The 15151-nt window shown below is 63.7% G+C and overlaps 2 protein-coding genes and 1 long non-coding RNA gene across 3 annotated transcripts; 2 read left to right on the forward strand and 1 right to left on the reverse strand.

The window, feature by feature from the left end:
- The first annotated feature begins 206 nt into the window (after positions 1 to 206).
- Xg (Xg glycoprotein (Xg blood group)) lies at positions 207 to 5547 on the forward strand. Its single transcript, XM_042054400.1, has 6 exons — positions 207 to 398; positions 1435 to 1482; positions 4651 to 4674; positions 4792 to 4845; positions 5250 to 5360; positions 5480 to 5547. Exons 1-6 carry the CDS (start codon positions 338 to 340, stop codon positions 5545 to 5547), a joined length of 366 nt encoding a protein of 121 aa, XP_041910334.1. The 5' UTR covers positions 207 to 337.
- A 745-nt stretch (positions 5548 to 6292) lies between these two features.
- LOC119805740 lies at positions 6293 to 6998 on the forward strand. The gene is made up of 3 exons (XR_005283996.2): positions 6293 to 6465; positions 6570 to 6686; positions 6860 to 6998. It is a non-coding gene; the product is annotated as an uncharacterized LOC119805740 (long non-coding RNA).
- A 236-nt stretch (positions 6999 to 7234) lies between these two features.
- On the reverse strand, positions 7235 to 8990 carry LOC119805737 (nascent polypeptide-associated complex subunit alpha, muscle-specific form-like). The gene is made up of 2 exons (XM_038317570.2): positions 7896 to 8990; positions 7235 to 7792 (listed from the first exon to the last, which is right to left on the reverse strand). Exons 1-2 carry the CDS (start codon positions 8936 to 8938, stop codon positions 7285 to 7287), a joined length of 1551 nt encoding a protein of 516 aa, XP_038173498.2. The 5' UTR covers positions 8939 to 8990; the 3' UTR covers positions 7235 to 7284.
- Between the last annotated feature and the right edge of the window lie 6161 nt (positions 8991 to 15151).

Here is a 15151-nt window from a genome sequence, read left to right on the forward strand (position 1 = left end):
ATCCCCCTGCCGCAGCTCCGTCCGAGCTGAGGGAAAAAAATTAAAATTTCAAATCTCAAAACCGTCATCCCCCTGCCGTAGAAAACAACAAAATTTCTATCTGCAAAACGGTCATCCCCCTGCCGCAGCTCCGTCAGAGCTGGGGGGGGGGGGAAACGGGCCCGCTGACGTCACCCGCCCGCGGGGCATGCTGGGAGCCGCCCGGCGCACCCATGGCGGCGGCGGCGGGACCGGTCGGACCGGGAGAACCGAGTCCCAGCACCCGGCGCGGGCCCCGCCCCCCCGACTCCGCCGCCGCCGCCGCCGCCCGTGCCTCAGTTTCCCCCGCGGGCCGAGCATGGAGACCCCGTGGCCGCTGCTGCTGCTGCTGCTGCTGTGGGCGCCGCCGCGCGTGCGCGGTGAGTGCGGGGGGGGGGTGACGTCACGGGGGGGGGGAATCCGAAAGTTTTGAAAAAAATTCGAATTATTTTTTTAAGACCGGGACTTTTATTTTTTTTAATTATTTTTAATTTTTTTTGTTTTGTGAGATTTCACGGAGCGGGGGATTCTGGGAAATGTCGCGGGGTTCGGGGTCCCCGGGGGGCGGGAAAAAAAAAAGAAAAAGGGGAGGGGGGGGAGGAGGAAAAAAAAATCCCCGGATTAAAAAAAAAAAAATGATTTTTTTTAAAATATTTGTTTCAAAAAATTTTTTCCAGAATAAAAGTCGCGGAGTTAAAATTTCTAATTTAGTTTGAAAAAAAAAAAAAATCAGGATCCGGGTTTCTCCGCGGGTTTTTTTTTTCCCCCCCCGAGAGCGCGCGCGGGGCAGGGCGGGAAAAAACCCCAGAAATGATTCTGGTAAAAAAAAAAAAAAAAAAAAAATTTATATGAAATTAATTTCCGCCGCAGACGCGGATTTTTTTTTTCTTTTTTTAAATCGAGATTTTTTTTTTTTTTTAATTTTTTGAGAAACAAAAAAAAAAAATAAATAAATAAAACCGGCGCGGGCGGCGGCGGCGGAACCGGCGGGATCCGGTCCGGTCCGGTCCGGGGCGGGGCGGGGGGGGGGGGAGAAAATTCGGAGAAAAAAAATCCGAAATTTAAAGATTTTTTTAAAAAAAGAAGATAAATTGAGAAAATAAAAGTCTTTTTCTCCGGAAGCAAAGAACCCGCGGGACTTTTACCGCGAAGGGGCGGCCGGGGCGGGGTCGGGAGGAACCGGCGGATCCGGTTCGGGGCGGATTCCGCGGCCGGGGCGTGGGCGGCTTTGCTGCGGCAGCCGCGGGGGAAACTGAGTCACGGGCGGCGGGCGGGGTGCTGGGTGCTGAGTCCTCCGTGCTGGGTGCTGGGTGCTGAGTCCTCCCCTCCCCCCCCCGTCGGGATGATGGACCGGCGGGGGCCGGTGACGTCACTCAGCCCCTGACCCCACGACCCCCAACCCCGACCCCTACGCAGGTGACGACGGCGGCGACTTTGACCTCGCGGACGCCTTGGACGACCCCGGTGAGTGCGGGGCTGGGTGCTGGGGGCTGAGTACTCAGGGTGCTCGGCGCTTAGTGCCCGGTGCTTGGTGCTCAGTACTGCGGGTGCTCAGGGCTTGGTGCTCAGTGCTTTGTACTCTGTGCCCGGTGCTTGGTGCTCGGTGCTGTGTGCTCAGTGCTTGGTGCTCAGTGTCTGGTGCTCAGTGCTCGGTGCTCGGTCCTCTGTGCCTGGTGCTTTGTGGTCAGTGCTTTGTACTCAGTGCTTGGTGCTCAGTGCCCAGTGCTTGGTGCTAAGTGCTCAGTGCTTTGTACTCAGTGCTCGGCGCTTGGTGCTCAGTGCTTGGTGCTCGGTGCTGTGTGCTCAGTGCTTGGTGCTCAGTGCTTTGTACTCAGTGCTCAGTGCCTGGTGTGCAGTGCTCGGTGCTCAGTGCTCAGGACTCAGTGCTTGGTGCTCCGTGCTTTGTGCTCAGTGCTTTGTGCTTAGTGCGTTGTGCTCAGTGCTTGGTGCTCAGTGCTCAGTGCTTTGTACTCAGTGCTCGGCGCTTGGTGCTCAGTGCTTGGTGCTCAGTGCTCAGTGCTTTGTACTCAGTGCTCGGCGCTTGGTGCTCAGTGCTTGGTGCTCGGTCGTCTGTACTTGGTGCTTGGTGCTCAGTGCCTGGTGCTTGGTGCTCAGTGCTCGGTGCTCGGTCCTCTGTACTTGGTGCTTGGTGCTCAGTGCTCTGTGCTTGGTGCTCAGTGCTTTGTGCTCGGTGCTCAGTGCTCTGTGCTTGGTGCTCAGTGCTCAGTACCCAGTGCTCAGTGCTTTGTACTCAGTGCTCGGCGCTTGGTGCTCAGTGCCCGGTGCTTGGTGCTCGGTGCTGTGTGCTCAGTGCTTGGTGCTCAGTGCCTGGTGCTTGGTGGTCAGTGCTTTGTGCTCAGTGCCCGGTGCTCAGTGCTCGGTGCTCGGTCCTCTGTACTTGGTGCTTGGTGCTCATTGCCTGGTGCTTGGTGCTCAGTGCTTTGTGCTCGGTGCTCAGTGCTCTGTGCTTGGTGCTCAGTGCTCAGTGCTCAGTACCCAGTGCTCAGTGCTTTGTACTCAGTGCTCGGCGCTTGGTGCTCAGTACCTGGTGCTCGGCGCTTGGTGCTCGTGCTTTGTACTCAGTGCTTTGTACTCAGTGCTCGGTGCTCGGTCCTCTGTGCTTGGTGCTTGGTGCTCAGTGCCTGGTGCTTGGTGGTCAGTGCTTTGTGCTCAGTGCCCGGTGCTCCGTGCTTGGTGCTCAGTGCTTTGTACTCAGTGCTCGGTGCTCATTGCTCAGTGCTTTGTACTCAGTGCTTGGTGCTCAGTGCCCAGTGCTTGGTGCTAAGTGCTCAGTGCTTTGTACTCAGTGCTTGGTGCTCAGTGCCCAGTGCTTGGTGCTCGGTGCTCGGTGCTTTGTGCTCAGTGCTCAGTACCCGGTGCTCAGTGCTTTGTACTCAGTGCTCAGTACCCAATGCTCAGTGCTTTGTACTCAGTGCTCAGTGCCCGGTGCTCAGTGCTTTGTGCTTGGTGCTTGGTGCTCAGTGTCTGGTGCTTGGTGCTCGGTGCTGTGTGCTCAGTGCCCGGTGCTCAGTGCTCTGTGCTCGGTCCTCTGTGCTTTGTGCTCAGTGCCCGGTGCTCCGTGCTTGGTGCTCAGTGCTTTGTACTCAGTGCTCAGTGCCTGGTGTGCAGTGCTCGGTGCTCAGTGCTCAGGACTCAGTGCTTGGTGCTCCGTGCTTTGTGCTCAGTGCTTTGTGCTTAGTGCGTTGTGCTCAGTGCTTGGTGCTCAGTGCTCAGTGCTTTGTACTCAGTGCTCGGCGCTTGGTGCTCAGTGCTTGGTGCTCGGTCGTCTGTACTTGGTGCTTGGTGCTCAGTGCCTGGTGCTTGGTGCTCAGTGCTCGGTGCTCGGTCCTCTGTACTTGGTGCTTGGTGCTCAGTGCTCTGTGCTTGGTGCTCAGTGCTTTGTGCTCGGTGCTCAGTGCTCTGTGCTTGGTGCTCAGTGCTCAGTACCCAGTGCTCAGTGCTTTGTACTCAGTGCTCGGCGCTTGGTGCTCAGTGCCCGGTGCTTGGTGCTCGGTGCTGTGTGCTCAGTGCTTGGTGCTCAGTGCCTGGTGCTTGGTGGTCAGTGCTTTGTGCTCAGTGCCCGGTGCTCAGTGCTCGGTGCTCGGTCCTCTGTACTTGGTGCTTGGTGCTCATTGCCTGGTGCTTGGTGCTCAGTGCTTTGTGCTCGGTGCTCAGTGCTCTGTGCTTGGTGCTCAGTGCTCAGTGCTCAGTACCCAGTGCTCAGTGCTTTGTACTCAGTGCTCGGCGCTTGGTGCTCAGTACCTGGTGCTCGGCGCTTGGTGCTCGTGCTTTGTACTCAGTGCTTTGTACTCAGTGCTCGGTGCTCGGTCCTCTGTGCTTGGTGCTTGGTGCTCAGTGCCTGGTGCTTGGTGGTCAGTGCTTTGTGCTCAGTGCCCGGTGCTCCGTGCTTGGTGCTCAGTGCTTTGTACTCAGTGCTCGGTGCTCATTGCTCAGTGCTTTGTACTCAGTGCTTGGTGCTCAGTGCCCAGTGCTTGGTGCTAAGTGCTCAGTGCTTTGTACTCAGTGCTTGGTGCTCAGTGCCCAGTGCTTGGTGCTCGGTGCTGTGTGCTCAGTGCTTTGTACTCAGTGCTCGGTGCTTGGTGCTCAGTGCCCAGTGCTTGGTGCTAAGTGCTCAGTGCTTTGTACTCAGTGCTCGGTGCTTGGTGCTCAGTGCTTGATGCACGGTGCTTGGTGCCCAATGCCCGGTACTCGGTGCTCGATGCTTTGTGCTCGGTGCTCAGTGCTTTGTACTCAGTGCTTGGTGCTCAGGGCTTGGTGCTTAGTGCCAGATGCTAGGTGCTCGGTGCTTGGTGCTCAGTGCCCGGTGCTCAGTACTTGGTGCTCAGTGCTTGGTGCTCATTACCCGGTGCTCAGTGCCCAGTGCTCGGTGCTTGGTGCTCGGTGCTCGGTGCCTGGTGCTCAGTGCTTGGTGCTCAGTGCTTGGTGCTCAGTACTTGGTCCTTGGTGCTCAGTGATTGGTGCTCTGTGCTTGGTGCTAAGTGCTTGGTGTTCATTGTTCAGTGCTAAGTGTATGGTGCTCAGTGCTCGGTACTCTGTGCTTAGTGCTTGGTGCTCAGTGCCCTGGGTGCTCAGTGCCCTGGGTGCTCGATGCTAAGTCCTCTTTTCTTCCAGATCCGACCTCGAAGCCCAGCGGGGGTGAGTGATGTCATCTGGGGGCCTGGGAAGGTGAGGGTGCTCAATACTCAGTCCCCCTCGGGTGCTATGCTGAGTCCTCCCATGCTGTGGGTGCTGCGCTGATTTCTCTTTCCCCAGGTCTCTACCCGAAGCTCCCAGTGGACCCGCTGCCCTCGGACCCACACGGCGGAGGTAAAGTCATGGGTGCTGCGCTGAGTTTCCCAGGTGCTGGGTGCTACGCTGAGTCCCCATCCCGGGTGTTCTGCTGAGACCTCCTGCGCCGTGGGTGCTGCAGTGAGTACACTGGGTGCTGCGCTGAGTCCTCTTGGGTGCTGAGTGCTGCGCTGTGTCCCTATCCCAGGTGGTGTGCTCCGTCTTCCCGCCCTGTGGGTGCTGTGCTAAGTTCTCCCCGGGTGCTCTGCAGGGTCCCCTGGGTGGGGTGCTGAGTCCTTCCCTCCCAGTGGTGCTGTACTGAGTCCTCTTGGGTGCTGGTGCTGCACTGAGTCCTCTCAGGTGTTGAGCCGAGTCCCCATCCCGAGTGTTGCGCTGAGTCCTCCTGCCCCGTGGGTGCTGTGCTGAGTCCTCTCTCCCCACAGGTGTCTACCCCCCACCCAGGCCCCGCCCACAGCCTCAGCCCCGCCCACAGCCTCAGCCCCGCCCACAGCCTCAGCCCCGCCCACAGCCGAGCGACACCAATGGCTTCGGAGGTGAGGGGATTACATATGCAAATTTATTCAAATCGTATGCGAGGATACGCAAATTCCGGCACAGTTTCCCGTGGGCCTCTGCATTCAAATTTATTCAAATGCCATGCAAATACACTCAGGCCCACGCTGCTTTGTGCCTGGAGGGGGCGGGGGCTCATTATTTACACATTCAGATTTATGCAAATGAGGGAGAAGGCCATTGAGACCGCGGGTATTTGTTATTCATACATGCAAATTCATTTGGGAGGCGCATTTCCGGTCGCTGGTGCTCGGAATGCTGGGAATTGTAGTATTAGACGCCTACTTCCTGTCTCTGCTACAAAGGCATCTGGGAAATGTAGTCTTAGACAGCCACTTCCGGTCATTGCCACAGAGGATCCTGGGAAATGGAGTCCCGGAAGCCCAGTTCCAGTCCCCACCACAGAGGATTCTGGGAAATGTAGTTCCCCCCTCCCCCCAGAGCTGCTACAATTCAAGGCCGCAGAGGACTCTGGGAAAAGGACACGATCCCAGGGCATGCAAATTTATGCAAATAGGAGGGGGACCACACCGCAGATTATTCGGTTGTGCAAATTTATTCAAATGAGATGCAAAGGAGGTTTGGTTCCTGCCGCATGCAGATTGACTCGGATATGCAAATGCGGCCCCAGAAGACATCAAAGATTGGGGCGGGGCCTATGCATATCTATGCAGATTTATGCAAATGACCAGGGCGGCCTTCAGTCCTTAATGTGTTCCTGAGTGTCCAGAAAAACAGGAAGTGACGCCTAGCAGACAGGAAGTGACACCCTGAAGTACAGGAAGTGACAACCTGAGAACAGGAAGTGACCCCTGAGAACAGGAAGTGACCCCCATAAACAGGAAGTGATATGTCCCATGACTATCCCAGCCCAGCCCACTCACTTCCTTTTCTTCCCCAACAGGAAGTGGAGGATACGGCGGCCATGACACCCAAGGTGAGAGCGGAGGGAGGGGCACCCAGAGGGGGTGGGACTTCCTGTCCACCGCCCCATCTGTCCGTCACCCTCCCGCCCCGCCCCTTCCCGCTGTGACTCAGTTTCCTCCGCAGGCGGCCTCGCCCCTACGACGCACGACGACGCCCAGGGTGAGTGTGCGACCCCGCGGTGACCCCCCCTTTCCCCTCCCCACCCGGCCTCTGGTCGCTCGCTCAGGTCGAGGGTCGTGACCTCTCACCCCGGCCCCCTACAGGAAACACGGTCGCGCGCATCGTCTCCCCGATCGTCTCGGTCGTCGTGGTCGCGATCGTAGGCGCTGGCGTCAGCTACTTCCGGTCCGGGCAGCGTCGGGGGTGCCTGAGGCATGGGGGTGAGCCCGCCCCTTCCTGTCCCCTGGCCCCGCCCCTTCCTGTAAAACCCTCTCCTTTTATTTGTTCCGCTCGCTCTTTATTTGTGAAGGACCCGAGGGGCAGGGCAGGAAGTGAGGCGCACGCTGGCAAGGGACGGGGCGGGACTTCCTGTTCTCTCTCTCCTCCCACGCAGACCCTGAGGCCATCTGACGACGTCACCCACGGCGACGACACGGGCGAAGCAATGACGTCACCCGACCCAATGTGACCCCCTGACCCCGATGTCGATGCCGGGGCGTGAATAAAGGATAAGCTCGCTCGCGAGCCATTCATTCGGTTGTTCATTAATTCATTCCTTCACTGCGTATTTCTGTCCACATCCGAGTTAGGGGCGTGGCCGGCGGCGGGGGGGGGGGGACAAAAATTCGCGCGACCCCACTCCTCGACCCCGCCCCTTCCTCCCTCCCTCCTTTCACAAATGACAGGGCCGCCATCTTTGTTCCTGGAAAAAAGTTTTATTGCAAAACCCGGAGGTAAACAGGAAGTGGGGAGGAAGTGGCATAAAACGTGGGCATGGACTCCAGGAAATCCCCCACGGCATCATGGGAGGGGCGGGGCTCAGTCCACGCGCACAACCACGGCCCTGGCGACTCCGCCGCCCGGCGCCCAGCAGCGGTAGAGCCCGGCGTCCCCAGGCGCCAGCGGCCAGAGCGCGAGCCACCCACGCGGGTCCACGCGGGCGCGGGGCGGCGACGATGTCGCCGGCGAGAATGACGTCACCCACGTGCCGTCCGGCAGCTGCCACGTCACGGGCGACTTCGTCGTCGTCCCTGCGCCGCCCCGGCAGGAGAGGCGGACGCTGCTGCCCACGCGGGCGGAGACCACGGGGATGGTGGCGTCGGCCGCGCGCCACGGGGGGTCAGTGGTCACGGCGAGGCGCATGGCCACGTGGCGTCTCCCGGAAGCAAGGGCGGCAGAAGGGGCGGGGTCGGGTCCCGCGAGGACGTGGACGGTGAAGGCCGCAGAGGCGCCGCCCACCAGGCAGACGTAGTCGCCGGCGTCGAGCTCGGTCACGGGGGCCACGGAGAGGGAGCCGTCGGGCGCCACGGAGACGCGGGGGTCGCGGCTGCGGGGACAGGAAGCGGGCGTCAGGGAAACGGGAAGTAAAAGCAGGAAGTGATCAGAACCCGTGACGTCATAGGGCACCCGGAAGTCCCGCCCCATCTCACCTCTGCCACGGCAGCTGCCACACCACGCGGGGCGCCAGGTCCCCCATGGCCTCGCAGCGCAGGCGCAGCCGACTCCCGCGCCGCACGTGGACCTGTGGCCTGTTCCCGTGTGACGTCACCAGCGATGACGTCATCGACCACACGGGGTCGCGTGACACCGCGTGATGATGGCCACGAGACGCGGGTGGCGCCGGGGGCCCCAGGTGCGCGTGGATGCGCGGGGGCCGGAAGGGCAGGGTCGGCCGGGTCGCCGGGGCTGGGGGAAGGGGCGGGGTTGACCTCGGCGTGACCCCCGGGTTCAGGAAGCTGAAGCGGAAGGGGGGTGGAGCCCGTGGGGGCGGCGGCGGGGACTTGGGTTCCACTTCCGGTCTGAGGGGAAGTGGGAGCGGCGGGGATGTCACCGGGAGAGGGGGCGGGGCTAGAGATGACGTGGCATTGGCCACTTCCTGTTGCTGTGGAGGCCGCAATGACGTCATTGTCTCCTCCTCGGACTGCGAAGTCTCCGCCTCCAGCTTGGCCGGAGGAGCCCGACCCGGAAATACCAGAGGAGAAGGCGGGGCCTCGGCGGAACCGGAAGCGGAGAGGGCGTCGGGGACCGGGTGGGCGGGCGGGGCGACCGCGGCGATGTTGCCGTCAATGACGTCATTAGCGGCGCGTGCGATGACATCGCCAGCACTTGGAGCAGCAGTGACGTCATCCACTGAGCTTGCCATGGTGTTGCGAGTGACATCATCCGTGGCGGAAGCGGTGACGTCACCGGCATCCAAGGTCACAGGGGTCTCCGTGGTGACGTCATCGCTCACGACATCGTCCCGGTCGGTGACTTCGCCCAAGGACTCCTCGGTGAAGGCTGTGCTGGGGATGAGGTCACCCGCGGGGTCAGGGGTCACAAAGTTGTGGATGACATCATAGGTCGTGGCGGGCATCACGCCACGTTCTGCCTGGGTCATGACGTCATCCGAGAAGGCAGCAACGTCATCAGTCGTGGCATCCATGACGCTGTCCAAGGAAGTGGTGACATCATCGGTCAAGGCAACAGTCATGACGTCATCCGAGAACGCAATGATGTCATTGGTAGCGGAGTGGGGCGTCGTCACGCCACCCTCTGCCTCACCGGTGACGTCATAGGTCTCCGTCTCCGTCACAACGTCATCATCCGAGGACGGAGCAGTAACAGGAAGTGACGTCACCGACCGGGAACGATAGACAGGGGTCGGGGTCACGCGCCTCCTGCCCCCCTTCCTGTCCGGCTTCCGCTTTCGATTCGCCACCTCCGGGGGCGGGGCCTCGGGGACAGGAAGCTGCAGCTGCAGGGGAACCGAGGGACCGGAAGTGGGGGGCGGCGGCGTTTGGCGCCCTCGGTGCCGCATCCGCTTCCGCCCTCGCCGGCTCCGCGGGGTCGCGGTGACGTCACTGGTGGGCGTGGCCAGGGTCCCTGCCCCGGAAGTGGGGGACACGGAAGTCGTCGGCAACGGAAATCCCCACGGCCGCCACTTCCGCCTCCGGCTCCACTTCCTGTCCAGCGGGGAGGCGCCAACCGCCCCGAACCGGAAGTCGTGGACCCGGAAGCGCTGCTCAGAGGACCCGGATGCGCTGGGCGCGGGCCGCAGCCAGAAGTCGCCGCCCCCCGCGGAGGATCCCGAGTTCGAACCCGGCTGGAACCGGAACGACAGAGACGGGGATGGGACCGGAATGACGTCACGGGGGCCAGGGCGCCTTAGGGGCGTGGCCTCCGCGGACACCTCCTCCTCTGTCTCCTCCTCCTCGGCGCTGGGGGCGGAGACATTGGCGGCCGTGGCATTGGGCGCGAGGACGTCGGTGGCGTTGATGACGTCGGTGGCGTTGATGACATCATAGGAGAGGTTGACTGCGGCGCTGCCGGAGACCTCGGTGGCGTTGACGTCAATGACATCATCGGATTTGATGACGTCAGGGCCCTGGGCGATGGGAACCGAGGCTTCCCCTCCGCCGACTTCCGCGTTGGTGCCTGCGACGTCAACCGTTTCCCAGGCAACCACAGGGGCGGGGGAGGGGAGGTCGCCCCGCCCGGTTGCGGCCTCGCTGACGTCACCTCCGGCCGCCGTGACGTCGTTCCTGCCTCGGACCCGGGCGAGGACGAGGGCCCAGCGGGCGGGGCTGACGCGGGGGTTGCTCACGAGCCTGACTTCCGGTTCCGGTCCCACTGGGGATTCCGGGGTCCTCGTGTGCAGCGTCCCCGGTTGCCCCGGCGACGGAGAGGGTCCAGGCGGCGCCGTTTCCGCTGGGGCCGGGGTCGGTTTCCGGCGCCTGGCGTGCGACTTCCGGTGCTGCTTCCTCCCGGTTCCGGGTTCGGCCGCGGTCGCTTCCGGTTTCCCTGCCGCCCACTTCCTGCTTCCGGGACTCGATGTCCGGTCCCCGCCGCTGACGTCACCGCCCGCGTCACCCACCGCGACCTCCACGGCGAAGGCGTCGCTGCCGGCCGCGTTCACGGCCACGCAGCGGAAACGCCCGGCGCCGCCCTCGCCCCGCAGCGGCGTCAGCGCCAGACTTCCGGTTCCGTCCACGGCGGCGCCGTCCGATGACGCGCTCTCCCCGCGACGCAGCAGCCGCCCGCCCGGAAGCTCCCAGGCCAGGGCGGCGGGGACGGCGCCGGAGACGGCGCAGGGCAGCGTCAGCGCAGCGCCCGGCGTCGCTCGCAGCGTCACCGCGTCATCAACGGGCGACAGGGACCGCTGCCCGTCGCCCGGCGATGGCGTCACCAGCAGGCGCCGCGCCGCCCGGTCCTGAGCTGCCCCGGCCCCGAGGCTCGCGACGCAGACGTAGCGGCCCGCGTCATCCGAACGCGCCGCGCGGAGGAGCAGGGAGCCGTCGCCGAGGACGGTGACGTCAGCGCGCGGCGACCTCGGTCCCCGACCCCGCCAGGCGCCTGGCACGGCTTCACGGACGTCATCGCCCCGCGACCGGGAGCTCCGCTTCCTTTTCCTGTCGTCTCCGCGGCGCCCGCCATTGCCGTGCCCTGCGCCTGGCGCGGCTTCGCCCGCGTCACCGTCCCGCGTCGCGGCCACCGTCCCGGTCACCACGGCGCCTCCTGGAAGCCGCCAGGCAACGGAGGCCTCGGTCGCGGAGGAAGTGACGTCACAGCGCAGCCGGGCCTCCTCCCCCTCCCTGGCGACGACGCCGCCGCCGGATTCCGGGTCCGGGGCGATGGCGACCCAGGGCGTGGTGACGTCACCGCCGATGACGTCGCCGTCACCGTCGGCCCCCAGCGGCAGCGTCCGTGACAGCCGTGCCTCGTACGTCAGCAGCAGGCGCCGGGCAGACGTGCGCTTCCGGTCCAGGCGCAGGCGGAAGAGGCGGGGCGTCGCCAGCCACGCCCACTCGGGGGGCGTGGTCAGGTTGACGCGGAGCCCCGTGACGTAGAGCGCGGCCGTGTCATCCAGGTCCTGGGCGTAGCTGGCGGCGGTGACGTCGCCGGTGACGTCACCGGTTTCCGGGTCGGCCGCCAGCGCCGCGCCTACGTCGCTGTAGTACGCCAGCAGCCGCCACGCCCCCTCGTAGTCCGCGTCCCGCGTCACCGCGCAGGCCACGTCGAGCGTCACCTCCGCCCCCGCCGTCAGCCCCGCCCCTTCCTCCTCCGCGGCGCTCACGTCTGTCACCCGCGGAGGCCCCGCCCCCCGCGGGTCGCACGCCAGGGTCACGCTGTTCCCCTGCGCGTCCGCCAGGCTCAGGACGACGTCGGGGCCGCCGCCCAGCGCGATGACGTCATCGTCGTCCTCCTCCGCCGCGTCAGCTTCCGGCCCGCGCGTCCCGTTCCGCAGCGGCGACGCGAGGGCGGGGGCGGAGCAGGTGACGTCATCGACGCCGAGGTCGCGCAGGTCGCGGGACCGGAGGTGGGCGGGGCTCGCGCACGAGGGGCAGGAAGTCCCGCCCTCGGCGTCCCTGTCCTTCCTGCAGCGCAGAGCGGCTGGAAAACGGGGCGGGGCCGACGTCAGTAGCAGTGACTCCGCCCCCTCCCTCCAGCCCCGCCCCCTCCGCCTTTCCTCTCCCCCTGACCTCTGACCCTCGCCGTCCAGGCGCCGACCCAGGCCGCGCGCGCGCAGTCGCAGGCCCAGGGGTTCCCGTGCAGCGCGAGCGTCTCCAGCAGCGGCGCCGACGCCAGCAGCGCGGGCGGCAGTGACGTCAGCGCGTTTCCCGCCAGCGACAGGTGGCGCAGCGTGGACACCCGGAAGTGGGGGCCCCGCCCCCCGCCCTGGACGCCAAGGCCCGACCGGAAGCCCCGCCCCCCGAGCAGGTCGAGGGTCGCCAGCCCGCCGGGCGGCAGTGACGTCAGCGCGTTGCCCTCCAGCGTCAGCAGCCGCAGCGACGTCAGCCCCAGCAGCGCGTCCGCGTCCAGCGACGCCAGGCGGTTGTGGTCCAGGTGCAGCCGCGTCAGCGCCCGCGCGCCCTGCAGGGCCCGTGACGTCAGCGCGCGTAGGCGGTTGTGGCTCAGCCTCAGCACCTGGGGTTGGGGTGGGGGATGACGTCACAGGGGAGACCCCCGGCGCCATGGGGTGACGTCATGGGGTGAGAGGGACGGGCACGAGACCCCCTTGGACCCAGCGCGCATGCGGTGTAGTTTAAAACTACATCTCCCATGGGGCACAGCGGCGGAGACAGGAAGTGCCCCTTCCGCCATGTTTGTAGTTCCCCGAGTCCCGGACCCAGGTTTCCTTCTCTGGTGCCCAGAACTACATTTCCCATGGGGCACAGCGGTGCAGACAGGAAGTAACGTTGTTGGGCACAGGAAGTGCTTTTTCCGCCATGTTTGTAGTTCCCGGAGGGGAGCCTGACACCGGCTTGTGGTGGGGCGGGGGGATGACATCATCACTGGTTATCTAGACCTGGTGACATCACCTGCACCGAGAGTGACATCATCAGCGACGCCACAGGCGGAGGGGGGAATGACGTCACCGAAGGGAGGGAGACATGGCGCCGGACACAGACACCGCCCCCTAGCCGCGGCGATGACGTCACGGCTGGCGATGACGTCACCCGGGCGTCCCCCCCACCCACCTGCAGAGCGCTGAGGTCGCGCAGGGCGCCATCTTGGATCTCCTCGATCTCGTTCCCCTGCAGCAGGAGGAGGCGGAGCCGCGAGAGCCCGGCGAGGGCGTCGGCCGTGAGTGACGTCATCCGGTTGTACCTGGGGGCGGGGCCGGGCGCGGGTGGGCGGGGCTGAGCCGGGCGACCCGGAAGCGCCCCCTCGGGAGAGTGGTGAGCGACGGGAAGCGGCGTCCCCGGGGCCCCGCCCACTCACCCCAGGTTGACCCTCTCGACCCCGCGCCAGACGCCGGGCGGGAACGACGTCAGCGAGCGGAAGGTGCAGTGCAGCTCGGCGGGGGCGTGGCAGGCGCAGCGTCGGGGGCAGGGCGGGACTTCCTGTCGCCGCGAATCCGCTTCCTGTCCTTCCGCTTCCGCCGCCGGGGCGCCCGGGAGCAGCAGGCAGAGGAGGAGCAGCGCGCGGAGGCTCCGCCCGCAAGGCATCCTGGGAAACGGGGGAGGGGGCGGGGCCCGGGCAGCCGTCAGTCACGGCCGCCTGCGGTGACGTCATTGCCCCCCTGGTGACTGACAGCAGACGGTTGGACGGGAGGCCCCGCCCACTCTGGGGCCCCGAGTTCCGGTTTTCCCGTCGGGCCCCGCGGCTGGCGCACAGGTTTTTCTAATTTAAATTCCAGGGCGAATTTCGTTTCCGCTGACGCCGCGGTTTGGGTTTTTTTTTTATTTTTATTTTTTTTTTTCCGCTGAGCGAGGGCGAAAAATCCGCCCGGGGGGTTGTTTTTTTGTTTGTTTCCCCCCCCCAAAATTATCCGGGTTTTTCGGGAAATTATCCGGGTTTTTCCCCGGCATTATCCGAGTTTTTCCCCGAATTTATCCGGATTTTTTAAAAAAACTTCTGATTTTTTTTTTATGTTGATGGGGTTTTTTTGAAAATTTTTTTTACCTTTTAATGTTTTTTTTTCCCCGAATTTTTTAAGGTTTTTTTTTTTTTTTCTTCGCCGCCGCCCCAGCTCTAAGCCGGCGCCGTGACGTCAGCGGCCGGGAATTCCGCGGGAAAACCCCGGGGGCCGGCGGCCAAAAATGGCAAAAAAAAAAAAAAAAAAAAAAAACCCGAAAACTCCGGAAAAAACCGGAATTGAAAACAGAAAAGTTCGAAATAAATCTTTAAAAAAATTTATTGAGAACCCGCGAATTTTATTTTTTAAGGTTTTTTTTGAAATTTTTTTCCCCCGTCCGCCCGGGTTTTTCCCGCCGCCGCGCCCCTGCCCTCGCTCCCGGGAGACCCCGCGCGGAAACCCCGGGCCGGGGAGGGGAGGGGGCTTCCCGCCCGCAGAGGCTCACGGGAAAACCCGGACCCCCGCCGCACTCGCGGTCATCCCCCTGCCTCCGACCGCGGGGATGGGGAAGGGAAACTGAGGCGCGCGGTGCACGCTGGGAACCCGCGACCCTGCGACCCCCGACCCCCGCTCACCTGTGCGTGCGCTCGCCCGGCAGCATCCGGGGATTCCCCTCGCGGCCCCTGCGCCCCCGGCCAGGGAAGCCCCGCGCTTTGTACCCGCGGGCGGCCCCGCCCCTCCCTCCCTCCCCGCGTGACCGTGGGGTCCGCGCCCACGTCACCCCACCCCGCCCCCCGCTCCCGGAGCCGCCGCGAGGACTGAGCTCCCAGCACCTGGAGGGACTGAGCTCCAAGCACCCGAGGGTCTCAGCTGCTGGCACCCAGGAGGATTGAGTTCTTAGCACCCGAGTTGACTTAGCTCCCAGCACCCAGAGGGACTGAGCTTCCAGCATTCGGGGGGGGGGACTCAGCTCCCAGCACCCAGCGGGACTTAGCTCACAGCACCCAGGGGATTGAGTTCTTAGCACCCGGGTTGACTCATCTCCCTGCACCCGGGGGGATTCAGCTCACAGCTCTCGGGGCGACTGAGCTCCCATCACCCAGAGGACTGAGATTCCAGCACCCAGAGGGACTCAGCTCCCAGCACCCAGGGGGGACAGAGATCCAAGCACCAGGTGGGACTGAGCTTCCAGCATCCAGGAGGACCGAGTTCTTAGCACCCAGGTTGACTCAGCACCCAGAGGGACTCAGCTCCCAGCACCCGAGGGGACTCAGCTCCCAGTTCTCGGGGGGGGGGGAGGGGGGACTCGCTGAGCTCCCAGCACCCAAGCGGGAGACTGACCTCCCAGCACCCAGGACTGAGTTCTTAGCACCCGGGTTGACTCAGCACCTAGAGGGACCTCAG

The sequence above is a fragment of the Arvicola amphibius genome, unplaced genomic scaffold (assembly GCF_903992535.2).
Source record: "Arvicola amphibius unplaced genomic scaffold, mArvAmp1.2, whole genome shotgun sequence".
NCBI classification, from domain to species: domain Eukaryota; kingdom Metazoa; phylum Chordata; class Mammalia; order Rodentia; family Cricetidae; genus Arvicola; species Arvicola amphibius.